A 17,354-nucleotide genomic window follows, 5' to 3' on the forward strand; every position below is an offset into this window, starting at 1 on the left:
TGCATTAACAGGGTTTTGATACCCGAAAATTATCGTATTCTGAGATGAGTTGGTTAATGTTTTGCTCAGTATTAACATATGCAGATCAACAGGAATCCACAGAAACAAGCTCCTTCTGATGGCTCCACCTGTTTCTATGGAAAGCAAAAGTGGGAAGAACTCTTGATTTCCACAAGAGACGAAAGCTGATGGTGAAAATGTAGAAGCAATTGGAGACGTAATCTCCAAATAAACTCTGCCTTTTCCCAAACACAACACCCAAGTCAATATCGTAGGTGGGTAAGACCGTAAGAGGCTAGACCTAATGCAACTTTGTGAGACATTTCCAAAGAAAATGTTTTCCTTTCCCCCAAACAAGTTTGACCACCTTTTTCAAAGTTATCCAAATTCATGGAACCAGATCTCTTTTCACATTTCAATTCATCTCTAATTTTTCTTGGGTCGATGGGAATCTTCCATATCTCAACAAAAACAATTAGAAAAAAACAAAAAAAGGAAGAAGCTCAGCTGCCGTTCTTGAAAAAGAACCAAGGAATTTTCTAGTCAATTACAGGGGGGTAATTTCTCATGACCCTGGTCTCAGAAAACTGCAACTTGATTACATTTTCATTCTTTGTTTTAACACTACAAACACGTCTAAAAGTAGATTTGGACAATTACAACTAACAACTGGGGGCCACAACTTGTACAGTTTTCTCAGTGACATCTCCCTCTAATGATCTAGATACTCACTGCAGAAACTTGAAGGCACAACTGATAGCTCCAAACGCCCGGTCCATTCTTCACCAGGCTTCAAGGTGATGGGTTTCTCAATCGCTGCCCCATCAACACAAAGCATCTGTTTGTACTCCTCGTCGCCAAAATCTGCCATTGCCTTTGATTTCTTGTCCCATGGATTCCAAACCACTGTGTAAATATGGAAATAAATTTGTCATAGATCTGAGTTGAGCCCCATGTACCATCAACAAGTCAAAACTCATAAATTTAACTTTTATAACATATCAAAGGCATCTCACCGATGTCTGGTAGGCCCTCCTTTCTTATTACAAATGTCCGCTTCTTTTCATGATCAAGGACGGCAATCAAATGTGATGAGCTAAGATACACCCGATCCACCTGCAAGGGACAGAAAATATGCTCATCCAAGCTTCACTCCCTCTTTTACCCAAAAGTGCATAGAAAATGGAAACCGACGTTAATTCATGCAACTTTAAATGAAACAAAATTTGGTATTTTGCCATGACCGACATTTTCCCAATCCTCTAGAGTCCCCACCCTAAGGAAATTTTGTGCCTTAGCTCCATTCCTGATATAGTCACTAATATAACTCCTTAACATGTCATACTGTAGTAATCAAGAGGATGCTGACCTCAGATTCAAAAGTAATGGCATCTCCTTGTTCTGTGAACCGCTCCCTTTGGCAAAGGTTGTCTAGGTAGTCAAGGGTTTCCAAGCCTTCTATCCTCACTTCACTGTGGATATAAATCACGTTATGTAAGTCCCAATACCATATATCTTGCATGAGATTGAACAAAAAGTTGATGTTAGTCCTCCTTGACAACACAGGTATCCCATACTTTGCCTCATTTATGATTGTTGGATGTAAAAGAGGAGAGAAAGAAAAGTAACTGTATAGATGCGTACAAACTACTTTTTAATTCAACAATATCCTCCATACCTTATGTCGGAAACTGACAGATATGTGTGATAAGCAAAAGAGAAACTAAATGGCCTGCCATTGATGTTCCTGATTCGCGATATCAAGGTCAAAACTCCATCTGCTGCAAGAGATATCCTCAGACGAAACTCATAACTGAGGCGAAGAAAGAGGTATGTGAGCAACATGCAGTCATGTTAACAACCACACACTTAAAAAAGACGAACTCCATTAAACATGCAAGAGCTTTATACATAAAAGCTACTTAAACATAATGAGATGAAGTTCTGAGAGGCTATTTGAATCTTCATGTATCACAAGATTTGACGCTAATGGCTTTATATGGTGAAACATTTAGAGATTCCACCTTGTCTAAGTTCGTACCTATGTGGCCAGCCCTTCAGATCTTCTTCAGTTGGCTTGAGTAGTAAGTCAACGAAGGATTTGCCATGGGAATCATTTGGGGGCAGAGGTGGAGAATTTTCATCAATTGTCCAAAGCTTGTTCCTTGCAAACCCATGTTGTTCCAGTGATCCACAGTTTCCAAACTTCACAAGCATTGGCATAAAACCTACCATCAGTTAGAGATGTCCAAAGACCATTATTTGCTTTGCCATGAAAAACGGGATTGAAAATACCTGGGGAAAACAAATAGGGATTCCTCCCCTCATTGCTTTCGGGGGCTTAAAGATCGCCTACAATTGACACAAGAACAGATAATAAATCAGTTGCATATCCATTTCTTGGTTTTTTCTGCTTGCTGATATACAAATTATCTCATGAATGTAGTCAGCATGTGCAAATTTTCAACTGATGGCTACCTGTTTCTGGTAGGTCTGTGGTGATCATCTAATAGTGATCAACTTGTAGTTTCAGTAACCCAAAATATCTTTTGTCTATTAACATAGATCATCAATATTAGTCGGAGCCAACACAATCAAGAAGATCATTTCAATTGGATAAGTCCAAAAAGAATCCTTCATTTAGCCATGTCCTAGTTTTTTATCAAACAATGTTACAACACGCTGCTGGGTATGATTTTATTGGCTTGGTCCAACAAACAGTGCAGTAAATGTCATAAGCACCGGTATGTAACAGTCAAAATGCAAATTTCTATCAAAAATCAAAGTTAGCACAACTATAGAATGCAGGATATCGAGCCATGTAATGATGAAAACTCAATAGAACTTGTTTGGATCAGTAGCGGCCGGACAGCCCAATTAAGAAATTAACCCGAACAGAACAATAACTGGAGTACCTAAAGGACAGGTGGGATTGGAAAACCAAACCTTACTGCTAGTAAATAGAAGTTCTTCCCCTTGTTCATTTCTCCAAGAAGTAACCTGGCCTCCATGCAAGCTAACCTAAATTCATCAAAAGAAAAACATCACACCATCAAACCAAAACCATTTCAACATAAATTATCATCAGACCCAACACAAAATTTTCTATTACAGATAAAACAATTAAGCTAAAATTCTTCAAATTCATCAAATTAATCACTGTAATTGATCAAGTAGCAATAAAGAGGATGAAGAGTGTAACCCGTGCTGAAGCTCCTTGCGGGTTCCGGAGCACAACCTGATCGATCCCATTCCAGTCCTTTGTAACCTCAATTGCTGTTCTATGATCCCAAACTGCTGCAGAATGCCCCATTCTACTCTCTCCCCTCCTTGGTGTCTCTACAATCTAGAAACTGACTCAGACTCCTATGGATTCTAGGCTCTTATCCCACTTCTTGAGCATGAAAAACTGACGGTGATATAGAAAAAAGGAGCAATAAAGCCACTGGGTTAGCTGAAAATCAGAACACAACCCAACACCTATCCTGTGACAACCTTGCGATCCCGTGAACCAAAAGCGAAAAACCAGCTACCAATTTAACTTTCCTAAGCTTTTTATGCAGCGGTTTTCTCAGATCCAGAAAACCCTCTTGCTAGAGAAACCCCTAGAATGCTAATTTGTGAGAGAACTATCGGAGAAACCCAAAGCCTAAATATAGGAACATCTGGCACTTGAAATAAATGACAAATCCTCAAAAATCCAACCTTTAATACACTAACAAATCCACAGAGATTGTCCTATTTACATAAAAATAAAATAAGACAATCAATCAAATGTAATCCAAAAGGAAACAAAGAACCCCTAAATGTAATCCCAAGTTCTAACTTCAACGAAGAAATTTCACCAAACCTCTCACTCTTTCTACTTAAAGAATTAAACACTAATCCCAAATCCCAAATACAGCCTCCAAATCTCAAAAAATCCAACAAAGAAATTGGATTTTTCAGAAAACTGAGTGTCTGTGAAATCAATCCAAATTCCCCTAATAACTAAATTCCAACAAAATCCTCTTGGGAACGCCAAAAGCAAGAGTAAGTAGACCCATTAAAACAATGCCCATTTGAGAGAAAAATGAGAAAAATGAGAAAAATTCAAAACTCAACACGTGAAAACAAGGGAAGAGATGATCTTTCAATCAACCCCTCTTCCAGAAGGGTTCATATATATAAAACTTTGTGTAAATAATGAAAGATTTGAAGGAAAATGATTCTTAGAAAAGATTGTCGAAGCTGAGAAACACTGAGAAAATAAGGGAAAATGTGCGGACAAAAAACCGGTTTTCTTTTTCCTCTGCTAGACGAGGCGAGGACGTTGAGATACGTGAAGTATATGTACGTGCTGTACAAACGGTCAAAATTTCAAAAGAAAAAAAAATGAATTTTAAGATTACAACTAACAGAAATAAATAAATAAATTTAATTAAATGAAGTTGTCTAGGATCTTGTCTGCCATATGGATACCGTTTCTTTTTGCCAAAATCTATCTCCCACACCCATTATTTTCTTGGGGTCCAAACAAGTTGAGAAATATTGGATAAGGTTCGTAACTTTTCATTATAATGAATCCGTTCACTATCGAGATCCATTTAGTCAAAATTATATGGCCATGGAATTCAACTTTTATACTCAACCATTGATATATATATATATATATAAATTTGGGTTATTATTAAAAATAAAATAATATTTATGTTAAAATATTATTGATTTTAATAGATTATTATAGAAACCATTTAGTTTTATTTTAATTTTTAATATCTAAAAGGTATAGCAAATTGTTAAAATATTATAAGAGTCTGTTTAATTATAAATAATTTTAGAAAATATTTTTAATATTTAAAAATTTATATTTTTCAAGTATTAAAAATATTAAAAATATTATCAAACATATTCTAAAACTCGCCTAATATATATTTTTTTTGCTTAAAATTTTAGATATTTAGATAAATTTATTAAAAAAATATAGTACTACTTATATCACTAAAGATGGAAATAAATCACAAATTTTGACATAAATTTTATGGATAGATAACTAATACCTTTCCTTAAACAATTGCCTATCATAATTCATTAATATGAGTTTAAATTTTATCAAGTTTGAACAAAACCCTAGACCAAATTTGTGGAAGGGTCCATTTTGGGTGAATGGGAAGACACTTTTCCTCAATTGAAAATGTGACATAGAGTCATGACAAGCCAACCCAATTAGAAAGAGAGGAATTTGGCTTTGAAAAAGTACAGTTTTCTTTTTCTTCATTTGAGAAAAAAAAGTTGTTTTGGTGGAGTCCCAAGCATTGGCAATTTTTCCACATGTTCATATTCCACACCATTAAAAAATAGTTGATGATGTATTCACATAATCTTGAATAATAAGTATAATAACATAATAACTCGACGATTAAGTCATAAGTTTGAATCTTACATCAATGCATTAAATAAAAAGATATCATAATCATATTAATATGTTTTAAAGTCTTGAAAATTCAGAATGGATAATATCCATGTAAATGGGAATGATTTGTTTTATTTTTCATTCAAAAGAATGATTCATTGATCAATCGGGTTTGTGAAAATCTTTTTCGAGATATACTAAAATTAGTTAAAAGTTTAAACTTTTGAGTTGGAAATATAATTTTATACAGAATTAAAATTGTATAATCAATATTTATTTAATAAAACTATTTTATGAACCCATTAATCAAAAATAGAAATTATGAGAAAGAAGTATGAAACCCACTTCTAACAATAATTAAAATACAAGACATTGTAGCTAGCCATGGTGGTTGAAAATGAGACATGTGAGGAGGCAAGAAGTGAAGGGGGGAATAAAGTGATGAACATCAAGGAATGGGAAATGGGGGGTTCAAGGAAAATGCATTGAAATTGGAGAGGAGACACATGGGAGGCAATCTTTCCACTGTTTGGTTGTCCTCTCCTTCTGAATCATGTGGCTGCCAGCCTTTGACTCTGTGGGCCCTCATGGGATAGATGTGTTTTTATTTTTTATTTTTTCAAAATTTGGAATAATTTTTTAATATTGATTTTAGCCAAAATTTAAATCACATGTTAATGTTTGATTTGGGCTTGGTTAGAAGTCCATGCCAAAATCATTTGTAGAAATACATTTTATCTAATTAGGAATATATATATATATATTTATTTTGGCGTTAGCTCACAACTAAAGTCAATATCAAAATCATAAATTTAAAAGAAAAAATTATAATTAATATTATAATTTTTTTTATTAAATATGATATAACTTTTTCTACACGTTAAAATAATTTATTTATTAAAAAATTAACTATGATGATAGAAAATTGATTTATTTAGTTTAGGAGTGAATAAATGAACCTTTTTAGTCAAAAGAAAAATAATATCTTCAATTATTTAATTATCTATTTTCAATAAAGTAACACACAAGCAAAGACATAATTTTATATATGAAAAACCATTTATACACGTAAGGATTTGAAAAAAAAACAGATGTAAAACTTCTAATTACCAATCTAATAGTCCAAGATATATGGTTTTACATGGGGAAAATTATTTTTAAGTTTTATTCTTGGTAGCATCAAATCAAAAACTTTTTTTATAAGTTGAAGAATTTGGTGAAATCTTGAATTTTCCCACAATAAAGTTTTAAAAAATTTAAAAAATGAATCTCCGAGATTTTAGAGAATTCTAGACGTTGGATTACTTCACGAACACTTGACCATTCATGGAGATTTTGATCGTATTGCAATATCAAGTCTTACAAAATCTAGAAATATCTTAAACTCAAATGAATAAAATAAAATTGTTAATCTTAAACTACATAACCTAATACACTATAAAATACAAATTACATAAACCCTTAATGCTTTCAAAATGAGTTCATAGATCTTTCAATAACTCTTATCTAAACCAAATCATTTTTTATCATGCTTATGATGATTAAATTGTATATAAGATCGAGTAATCCCCTAAAACCTATAAAATAAATTTTTGTACAAGTTAAAATAATTTGTCTTTTAAAAAAGCATGTTTTAATATTTTATATTAAATTCATTTTTTAAATCATAAACTATGATAACCAAATTATGTCACACTATGAAAGAAATTCACTTGAAAACCTTATTTTTATTTGTAAAGACTTGTCTTAAAATTACTTTCTATAATTAGTAAAATAAATTAAGATAATTTCCCTATTTAATTAATAATATAGATCAACCTAGCCTCATCTTCTTTGGATAAGTTACAAAAAAAAAAAAAAAGGGGGAGCTACAACCTCTACCACCTCTGAAAAGCCATTTGGAATAATCAAATCAAAGAATTTGTCATTTCCTTAAATATCCAATATCATCAAAATTCATAAAAAAAAAAAGGAAAAAAGAAAAAGAAAAAAGAAAATAAATATCTTATTTTTCTAATTATTTGTTCCTTTTTTTTAATCTTAATCATATTTAATAGAATTTTTTTATTATAATTATATAAATATATCAAATAAATTTTTTCTTTTTAGAAAATAGAATAACAAAAAAAAAAAAAAAGAAGGTAAAAGCAGCTGCTTTTAGAATTGTTCCAACGGTCAAGCTCACAAAAAAAATTTAGAAAGTGGACTTCAAGTCTTCAACTAAATTTGTAGTCTTTTGCGTGGCAATGACATGGTCTAATCCGCATGCCTTTCAAACTTTCTCTTCTTTTCTCTCCCACTTTCTTTGTTTTTGACTTCAACAAAGACTGGCTCCCGCTGTTTGGACCATGCGAAAACTGGTCCAACCCCTAATCTTAGAGGGTACTTCTCATCCATATCTGCTTAGAATGCCACAAGGCTAAGAGCTTTTTAATAAGAAGTGTTTTTCTCTTTTAGTTATAAAAATATTTGTTTTAAGAGATATACGACTTTATTTGATCAAGCTTTTTCGAAGTATTTTTAGTTTAATATATATATATATTTTAAAAAAATTGGAGAAGAGTTTCTAATTATTAAAACAAAATATTAATATAAAATTACCTTATTTAATATTGGATGAAGCTTTTTTTAATACTAAAATAATTTCTTTAAAATATAATTTTTTGCTTTCATTTGAAAATGCAAGAGCAAAGCAAAAGTGTAAAAGACCCCACCCCACAAATGACATACCCTCCTCCACCTTCCCCACACTCCTCCCCATGGGCTGCCCTCACAATTTGTCGGAAGAAACCATTCTCAATGGACAAGCCCCTACAACCTTAAAGATCATGTTGCTCCCCACTGTCTGGTTGTCTACTCTATAATCTATGTTTCTGCCATGATGCATGTTCTTTTTTTGTAGAGGTTTGGGTGTAAGCACAAATGAAGATGTTAATAATATAATGCCAAAAACTTCTTCGATCCATCTTCACTCTTCTTAGCCCACCTGTTCTCACAGGTATCAAACCAAACCCTAAACCTTCTTCTACCTCCTCTAATAAATCTTTTTGAAGTCTCACCCAACAGTGAGGAAGCCTGCTGCCCATCCTAGCGCTAATATTAGTGTGAAGAAACAAAATCTCCAGCAAAATTTTGCCTTTCTTTTTGCAAATGATTTAGTGATTATAGAGGTGAGACACTTGGGGGCACCTTATTGGTATCATCAAGTGTGGGAATCATGAGTAGATGGCATTAATGGAAACACAAGCCCAGACAATGGTATATAAAAGGGGTCTCATACAGTGAAAAAAGTGAGGGGCGAAATCAAAAGCAGTGAGTACAAATTGCACAACCACCAGATATTATATTATATGGTATATTAAAGGTTCGAAGATTCTCCCCCAAACAAAATCTCTCATTCTCTTCAATGTACACTACCTTTCAGGGCGTCAATCCCACCACTCTGAAATCTAAAATATAATACATATTGGTTTTATCATCAGAGAAACTAAGTTACAGGTAAAAATTAGAATCCAGTTTTTCTTCAGATACTCGTTCTATTCACCTATTTTGTTAGCAGTAATTTTGGGTTTGTAATTATGACCAAAACCACAGGATTCACTTTTAAAAAAGTTGATGAATGATAAAAGTGGCAGCAGATTTTTACAGGTGACTTGATCATCCAGCAGCCACTGCATCTGCCCTGGGACTCGTATCCAGAAGTTGGTGCAGCTTTGCGCCAGTGTTTGTGTTTTTCTCGTACATGTCGCCTTCTTCCTCAGTGCTCCTGTCGACAGAACCTGAATTATTGACTCTGGAAAGTAGGTTCTCTGTGCTGACAGGCAGGACTCTCTTGTCGTCGACCTTATTCAAATGTGTATCTTCTGCTTGTTCTAACTGTGCGCTTTTTAGTTTCTCCTGTAAATTGGAATTGAAATTGAAATCGAAAGTCCACAGTGAGCAACACATTGGCGTACGATAATATAAAGAATCTATGAGCAATGAAAGGAGAAGCGAAGCGAGAAGGAAGCAAGGTTATACCATTAATGTGGCATTTTCAAGCTTCAGTTTCTCTGAATTCTCTCTTAAGCGATTAATTTCAGATTTAAGTACCGAATTCTCAGTATTCAAGCTTTCAACTTTCAGTGCAAGTTCTTCGGTCTCAGCCTGGATGACAAGAAAATTAAAAGCATTAAACTCTTAAGGTACATGGACCACACAGATCTTCAAACTGAGAGTAGATAATTCAACATTAAAGGATGGCATATCTGTGCTGTACCTGCTTCCTCAACCTTGACCTTCTTGCAGATTCTCGATTAGACTGTTTTCTCCTCTCACGTTTTATCTCCCTTTCATTCTGACTCAAGTAAAACAAATCATCAGACGTTAATTTCAGGACAATAAACAAGTAGACAGCACACTAGATCCATATCCTTATTTGAGGCATTGAGCCTTAGAAGAGCATCAATCCAAAACCTTAGCACATAGAAGATGCATTTTTTATCAGTGGGAGTGGCGTCTAAACACTAACCTAAGCAGGTTAAAAACATGGACAAGCAGGAGATCATACCAGTATCCATGTGTCAGAAGGCACCATAGCACCAGGTTGAGGGATGCTACTCGGACTAGTTTTTGCATTCACACTAGGAGGATTTCTGAGCTCCAATGCTGTGCTCATTCTAGGAGAAAGTACAGCTCCTGCCAATTTTCCTGTGACACTAGTGGGAGGGACAGCAACACCCAACACCTTATCAGAACCTGCATTTACCTCTGCAGAAGGAGCTGAAGTGGCCTGTGTCTCAGTTTTCCCATCTCCACCTGTTGATACAGTGATTGAGAAAACATGAATAATAAATGTCTAAAAATGGATCAAATTCAGCAGAGAATCTTGTACAAGGTGCATCATCTATTCCACTATTTTTTTTTGTCATTTATTCCACCAATTCAGAGGTAATCTTTTCTAAAATATTTGAGAGGAAGCAGTTTCTTCAATCTTTGCATGATGAGATTCATGAGATGATAAAATAGTTCCACCATGTAGAGCTCAAGCAATGCTATTTCCGAACCTATCAGTTATTAAATCATTCCAAAAAACAATCCTGCATAAGAGGACAAGCGATAAACTCTGAGATGGAATATTGCACACAAGAGTGCTTTTGCTCAAATAGACCACTGGCATTCAGAATTAATCAGGTGCAAAGACCACAATATTGCACACAAGCTCCGGATTAAAGGAGGACCCAAATTGGAGTAGCAACATGGCAACTCTTGACGCTAGTTATTATCAGAGGAAAAGAGGTTTTGGTACACACCCAAATTTATGAGGCAGGACTGCTTTTGCTCCCAACCCCACTTTTCAGAAACAAATATTATTTTCAATATAATTTGTTGCAACCAAAATTTAAGATAAAATCAAACAGCAATTCATTTAATCACCACATTGAGAGATGCAGAGCAGTGGACATCATAAGCTTTGACAACCAATAAGAGCCACTCTTCTGCAATATAAAAGGCCAGTCTTATTGTTGCTCTCACTGGTACCCATGGCTCATGCCAAGTTTACAATAGGAGGGAAGCTCTGATAGTGAGAAATAGAAATCCTAGGCCAAATCTACTGTTCATTGATATATGGTATTAGGTGAAGAAAGCAACCATACCTATAGGTGGTGTTCCCTCCCGGCTTCTTTTCCTTCTAGTTTGATCTGCCTGGCATAAGATGGGAGATCATAAATAAACAGATAAACTCTGTGCTTCAATATTTTATAAAACAATGACATTTGAGCTTTTATGAAAAGCTACTAGTAGCAGAAATATTAATCTTTACCCCTGCTGTATTCCCATCACTTCCATCACTGGAACCTTCAGTTTCTCCACTGTTCATGTGTCAAAATTTGGATGTTAGTCTAGTCACAAGAAATCTACTATGAAGAACACATTGGCTGGGAACATTTCCTATATACAAGATGGAGAAGGAAAAGTTCCAACCTCCCAAAAATAGACCATCTAAATCCCAAAATAAGATAAATGCACATAGAGAAGGAAAGGGTTGGGGGGCAGGGTTGTTAGTTCAACCAACCTCTGAGATAATCCATGATCAGACCCACCCTCGGTGCTCTCACCATTGCCATTCCCTATGGACATTGCAAGCCCATCAAACCCTTTCAACTTCTTCATTAAACCACGGTCTGTATTTCCTGATGACTTTGCAGGTGTTTCTATGCTCAAAGGAGGTGCAGCCTGCATCATAGCACCTAATTAGATGTATCTGTGACTACCTGCACAGCTAAAAGACACAACTTTGCTTTGTCCATCACTGATGCATTCTTAGTCACATTATTCTGTCCATATTTGCAGTACAGGGCAAGAGAATATTTAGTTAAGGGAAAATTTAAGTACCAATGCTTCGCTTACAACAGGTGATGATTGAACCCCATGCCCATGTGAATGTGACCCCTGGATGCATGGAAAGCAATCAATATAGATATATTAGACCTATTCCTGTTAGATTGCACACTGAGTTTCATTCAGAAACTACTTTGCCTAGATGGTAAATGAAAGCTATATCTACCATAAACAAATTTAAAAATTAAAAATTAAAATAAAAATGCATTCTTCTGTTTGATTCAAGTCACCCGAAAATGGGGGAATCCAAGCCAAGGAAGATGTGCACCAAGAACAAAAAACTGCTATCATTACACAATTAGAATTTCAGGCAAGTGGATGTCATGTATCCTTCCCATCAAAACTGCACATAAGTTCACAAAGCCAATCACTTATACCAAGGCACTAAAGGAGGCTTAAACAACCATCAAACTTAAACTTTGAACACATAGAGACCAATTCCCTCTAAGTAGAAAAGCAAAGTAAATGCCCTATAGTTAATAAAAATGTTGGACTTACAAGAGGAACTGCAGGATGTGGATAAACACCTCCAGGCGAGTAGATTGCCGCATATGGTGGCCCATAAGGCGGCATCATTGGCTGAGAAAAAAAGAAAAGTTTCAAATTATCCGCATAGAGTACCATGTAAGATGGCTATGATATATATGATTGAAGGGAAAAATCAGAAAAAATAGAAATTTTCAACTTATTTCCTGCTATGAATAATACCTGTGGAGGGCCCCAAATGTAAGGATGAGGAGCATGACCAGATGCCATAGCTGAATTGTAATATGGAGGTAGAGTGACCCTGGGGCCATAATATGCCTGAAGACAAAACAAATAATATAATCAATTCTTAAGAAAAATATTTCATTAATTATTTCATCGAAACTGGGAAATGCATGTATGTAAAATGTAGATAACCTGCATGGCTGCCCAATCAGGATACACATGAATATTGGCTTGATCCTGTCAACAAAAATGGTTTGACGAGTGTTCAGACTCAGACTCCAGACCTCAATCACCAAATAATGATAATATTGTATGCTTATCCACATATACAAATAGCAAATTCTTCTCCTTGAATTAAAAAATCAAGACAATAACTCAGATTAGATGGTTCCAACAAAAGTAACATGTATAATTTCTCAGCTTACCGGTGGTGGAGGTGAAGTTGGTTTTTCAGGCTTAGGGGACTTCCCCTCTTCTTCATTCCCCATGGACAAGCACCAATGCAGGAACTCTCAATTGATTGAGGATGATAAAGAAAATGCTTAGCCTATTCTGTTTCTCTGGTTAAAATCTTGTCAGCTGCATTTAGGGTTACCGTGTCAAGATGTGATTGTTAGGAAAAAAAAAAATGCAAGGTGAATGAGAACAGTCTAAAGGAAATCAGAATTTATGACTTTATAGTTAACCCAGATATTGGTCCAATTCATCCACCAAAAAAATCATCACATAACATAAAAGAAATGGGCCCACATTAGTAGATGGAGACCTACCATTAGATTCCACTTAGCCCACAAATCAAGCAGATGATTGTAACCACAAAGTTCCCCTAATTACTACTACAACTGGACCATATCTCTACATCACTTTTCCAATTAAACTTGCTAACCCAGGGTCACAACATCACTTGTGCAACCACAAACTTGTTTGACGTGCATGGGTTCTGTATTGTTTTTTGAAACACTGAAGTTCAAAGTCAATTTGGAAATTAGGGTTGCTCAGCTTGTTTGGAACAGGGTAACAACAGAAACACAACATGATGCTCATAACACCATACAATTAGAGAATAAATACTTTCAGATTCAATGGAATCTCTACATATTTCTCCCCCCAACATGAATCCACAAGGCTAATTCAACAACTAGATTCTGCTTCACAAAATGAGAAGGATATATAAATCTCCAAAGATGAACTTCCCCTCCTTAACTTTCCTTTAAGAAACAGTGCCACTAATGAACGTCTTGACCCAACATGAATACCAGAGGAATACACTAGACCCAAACTCTCCATTCACCAAAGTTCTAGCAGCCTTTATACTGGGAACTCCACATATAAAAAGGTTCAATCAGAACCTTCTAACAAGAGTAGCACAATCAGACCCAACAAAGCATTACCCTGAAATATTTCGGATAACCTACAAAGACCAATTTCTGCAAAAATCGGATAACAGATGGGGAAGGTTTACTTTCACAATTCAGGAGCCCTTGGGTAACTGTCCATGTTAACTCTAACCAAGTGAGAGGCTGCTTTGTATTTTGAGTGTTGAACCTCACATAATTGAGATTAGTCAACATATCTTCACCAGAAGATGACCCTAAGATATTAGGTATAGCGTGTATGAGTTAGAAACTACATATAGCTTCGGTTGCTTCATAAACATAAGAGAAAACAACTCAATATTTTGGAAGTATTACCAAAAAAGAATAGTAAGTAGCTGCATAAACAACATTCCATCAAGCCAAAAACCATCTCTAAAGGAAGAATTTAGACTGTTATCACTCAACTAAATCACTCAATATGATTAAAGGTCCAACGATTCATTATATAATCTATAAGATCCTCCAAGAATACAACCAAAATTTATTAGATCTATATATTCACACAAGTTATTTAACCCACAACTACAGCAGAAAAGGTTATTGATCCACACGATAAAACAAATAAATAAATAAGAAAAAATTTAACGGACAAAAATGGAAAAAGAAAAAAAAAAAAACAAAAAAACAAAACAAAACAAAACAAAAAAGAAAGGGTCATCAATGTCTTTCCACCATCCCCACCGATACCAAGAAAGCGAAGGGTAGAAATGATAGAGTAGCAGCAAATCGATATCACCGAGATAGTATGGAAACTAAATGACAAAAATATCCTAGTATGTGTTCATGAAATAAAGAACTCAATTTACTCTCTTTTTTTTTTTATTTTTTGGAAATAATCTACAGAAATTTCTATTTTCTGAAAACAATGCTTCCAGTGAGTACAGTTTCACTGCTCATCATCCAAATGGACTCTTAGAAATTATAGAAACCTAATAAAACTGCAAATTATAAGAAAATTTCCCATGGAAGAGCGCAAGAACACATCTAAAATCAACATAAGTAAACCGGCACTCAAAATAAGTGCGCAAAAGTTCATAGCAGGAACAAAGACCGATTAGAGAGATCCAGATGAGTTCCAACTCTCCTCTTCTGTTTGGCTCCCGAGAAAACGAAGGAAAACAAAAGAAAAACAAAATTCCGAGTCCTCTACAGCATTTAAATTTTGTTTGACAAACAAAAAACAAAAATAGAAAAGAAACGCAAATAATCGAACTCAACGACAGCAAGTTCCGCTTAGTTAAGTGTTTCCTTAGTCAAAATTTTGATTTCCCTTATTTTCCTACATTTCTCAGCAACCCCTTGACTTAATTGACTTTTTTTCCTTTTACAGAAACCAAAAACACTCGCATAGAAAAAGAAAAATAAAATTATAACTTCGTTTTCTCTCCCTTTCCCTTTCCCCGTTTTCTCAGCAACCAAACAGAGCCAAATGTCGGAACTCCACCATCAAATCCTCCAATCCGAATCCAAAAATTCAGACAAATCAGACTCCGAATTCCACGTACCTTCAAATCTCCTCCTCTCCGCTTCCCAAACCAAAACACCCAAGAAAAAAAGAAAACAAAAAAGGGCAAAACCGTTCCGGAAATTCCAACAAGCTTCCACTCTCTTCAATGGCGAAAAAAAGATCGCACACGGCACGCCACACACAACACACCACAACCCCTAAATCTAGCCCTAGCTTCTCAGCCTCAGCATTTTCTCTCTCTATGCTTCCACTTTCTCTCTCTAGAAACGGAGGGAAAGAGTTTTTTTTCCTTTTTTCCCGTTTTTTTTTGTTTTTGCAGAGAGAGAAAGGGGGGAATGAGGAGAAGAGATGGAGAGAGGGGAGGAGGTGGTGCGGTGACGAGGCACCATCCACGTCATCATACACGTGTCGTATATCTGATGAGTGTACAAACATACGATGTACATACGGTGGCCGTGGTGGTTGTTGAGCTGGCTCATCGATATTCGCTCCCAGACCATTTTGTTTATTCCGCGTCACCTCTACCGTACACGTGTTGCCCAATGAGTCGATCTACGCGTCCCCCCGGCTAGGCTTCTGAGAGGGCCAACTAATTCCACCCGTCATGTGGCTTACGTGGTTGGTTTTTGCCTTCTTCTTTAATAAAAAAAATTTTAAAATATTAAATCCCAGATTTAACTCTATTTGATAGGCCGTTTCGAATCCGGGTTTCGCCAGTTGGTGTGGTCCTTTTCAAATATATATATAATAAGATTAAATTTAAAATTTTTAAAAATTATTATTATAAAAATCAAATTTTAATGTAGCCCGCCCATACCTATGTTCCAAGAAAATTGGGAAAAAAAATTTAAAAAATTTAAAAAAAAAATTTTAAATTAATAAATTATTTTTATATATTATTTCAAATTCATCTGATTTATTTTTACTTTCTAATGTAAATATTAAATAATTTAAAAATATATAAATTTTTAATTAAATTTATTTATATATATATATATATATATCTTATGGTCAATATGTTAAATTTTCATGTTAGAATGTGAGTTAAATTCCAAGTTAGGCTAAAATAATTGCTATTTTTGGAGCCCGTTTGGTAAGACTCAAAATTTAAAAAAAAATTAAGTACAAATTTTTTTTGTTATTATTATTATCATTATTATAATTTTTTAATTGATTTTATATTAAATGATAAGATAAGATATACTTGTTATAGATATCATAACATCATATTTTATTTTTATTGAGATATATCGATTATATCACCCCATGGGTTGAACCTACGGGAAAGAGGAAAAAAGTGAGAAATGGGCAAAAATTTTCCCAAGTCACATTTGCTTTATACCTTTTTCTTATATATATTAATATATATATATATATATATATATATATATATATATATATGTATATATAGTACAACCTTTATACTATGAAAAGCCCCACAATGTTTCTCCTGAGTTACCCCACGTTTAAAAAAAAAATCAGTATAAATCTTTTCTGAAGTATATTTTATATTATTTATAGGGAAATTAGAGTTCAACCATTTTCCATGATTGGTACAGTGGCGGAACAGGACCTAAGGCCCGCATTTTCTTACCAACCCCATTAATTCCCAAAAATAATAATAATAATAATAAAGAAAGGGCACTACAGCCATATCAGGAAAAGGCTAGGGGCATTAGGATAAGTTCATAGGAGGGACACCTCACTTTCCGACGCGGAGAGCACTCCATCTCTGACGCCTGATCCTTTGACTCGCAGCAGCACGCAATCATTAAATCCTGGCCGTCCATTGCCAGATTCTCCCATCTCCTCTACTTTTTCCCCAGTCACCTCATCTATTGCCCACGTGTAAGCGCAGGGCTCGCCACACCTAAAAACACAATAATAAATTAATAATTATCTATTTCACTCCTATGGCCCCCACATCTGACGCCACCGCATCTGACGGCTGCGGTCTCTTTGATCTGACGGATGGAATCGTTCCACGACATTCAGAAATAAGAGATTTTTTTATTTATTCACTGCC

At 34.8% G+C, this 17,354-nt stretch overlaps 2 protein-coding genes across 10 annotated transcripts; both read right to left on the reverse strand.

Annotated features, from left to right (window-relative positions):
* Nucleotides 1–494: 494 nt before the first annotated feature.
* LOC100243178 (putative glucose-6-phosphate 1-epimerase) lies at nucleotides 495–4,558 on the reverse strand. The gene is made up of 8 exons (XM_002280184.4): nucleotides 3,203–4,558; nucleotides 2,947–3,021; nucleotides 2,296–2,352; nucleotides 2,042–2,205; nucleotides 1,679–1,813; nucleotides 1,370–1,472; nucleotides 1,017–1,116; nucleotides 495–906 (listed from the first exon to the last, which is right to left on the reverse strand). Exons 1-8 carry the CDS (start codon nucleotides 3,311–3,313, stop codon nucleotides 713–715), a joined length of 939 nt encoding a protein of 312 aa, XP_002280220.1. The 5' UTR covers nucleotides 3,314–4,558; the 3' UTR covers nucleotides 495–712.
* A 4,147-nt stretch (nucleotides 4,559–8,705) lies between these two features.
* LOC100248302 (common plant regulatory factor 1) lies at nucleotides 8,706–15,941 on the reverse strand. 9 transcript variants are annotated; one of them, XM_002279930.5, is made up of 13 exons: nucleotides 15,366–15,941; nucleotides 12,910–13,063; nucleotides 12,677–12,721; nucleotides 12,482–12,577; nucleotides 12,272–12,352; nucleotides 11,768–11,824; nucleotides 11,448–11,608; nucleotides 11,196–11,244; nucleotides 11,029–11,077; nucleotides 9,942–10,189; nucleotides 9,651–9,728; nucleotides 9,413–9,538; nucleotides 8,706–9,289 (listed from the first exon to the last, which is right to left on the reverse strand). In XM_002279930.5, the coding sequence occupies exons 2-13, from the start codon at nucleotides 12,970–12,972 to the stop codon at nucleotides 9,050–9,052; spliced, it is 1,293 nt and encodes a 430-aa protein (XP_002279966.2). In that variant the 5' UTR covers nucleotides 12,973–13,063; nucleotides 15,366–15,941; the 3' UTR covers nucleotides 8,706–9,049. The 9 variants fall into 9 exon arrangements, with proteins under 9 accessions (XP_002279966.2, XP_059599100.1, XP_059599097.1 ...); XM_059743117.1 differs by having other exon boundaries at nucleotides 14,912–15,935; XM_059743114.1 differs by having other exon boundaries at nucleotides 14,176–15,935.
* Between the last annotated feature and the right edge of the window lie 1,413 nt (nucleotides 15,942–17,354).

Source organism: Vitis vinifera, chromosome 15, assembly GCF_030704535.1.
Source record: "Vitis vinifera cultivar Pinot Noir 40024 chromosome 15, ASM3070453v1".
Lineage (NCBI taxonomy): Eukaryota > Viridiplantae > Streptophyta > Magnoliopsida > Vitales > Vitaceae > Vitis > Vitis vinifera.

Excerpts from the sequence above, each read along its gene's own strand:
- LOC100243178 (XM_002280184.4), bottom strand. The coding sequence starts at position 3,313 with ATGGGGCATTCTGCAGCAGTTTGGGATCATAGAACAGCAATTGAGGTT. Across the intron at positions 2,353-2,946 it reads TTCTATTTACTAGCAGTAAG|GCGATCTTTAAGCCCCCGAA; the intron begins GTTTGGTTTTCC and ends TGTCAATTGTAG. Across the intron at positions 2,206-2,295 it reads TCCCTATTTGTTTTCCCCAG|TTTGGAAACTGTGGATCACT; the intron begins GTATTTTCAATC and ends ATGCTTGTGAAG.
- LOC100248302 (XM_002279930.5), bottom strand. The coding sequence starts at position 12,972 with ATGGGGAATGAAGAAGAGGGGAAGTCCCCTAAGCCTGAAAAACCAACT. Across the intron at positions 12,578-12,676 it reads CTGATTGGGCAGCCATGCAG|GCATATTATGGCCCCAGGGT; the intron begins GTTATCTACATT and ends TTTTGTCTTCAG. Across the intron at positions 9,290-9,412 it reads TTGAAAATGCCACATTAATG|GAGAAACTAAAAAGCGCACA; the intron begins GTATAACCTTGC and ends TCCAATTTACAG.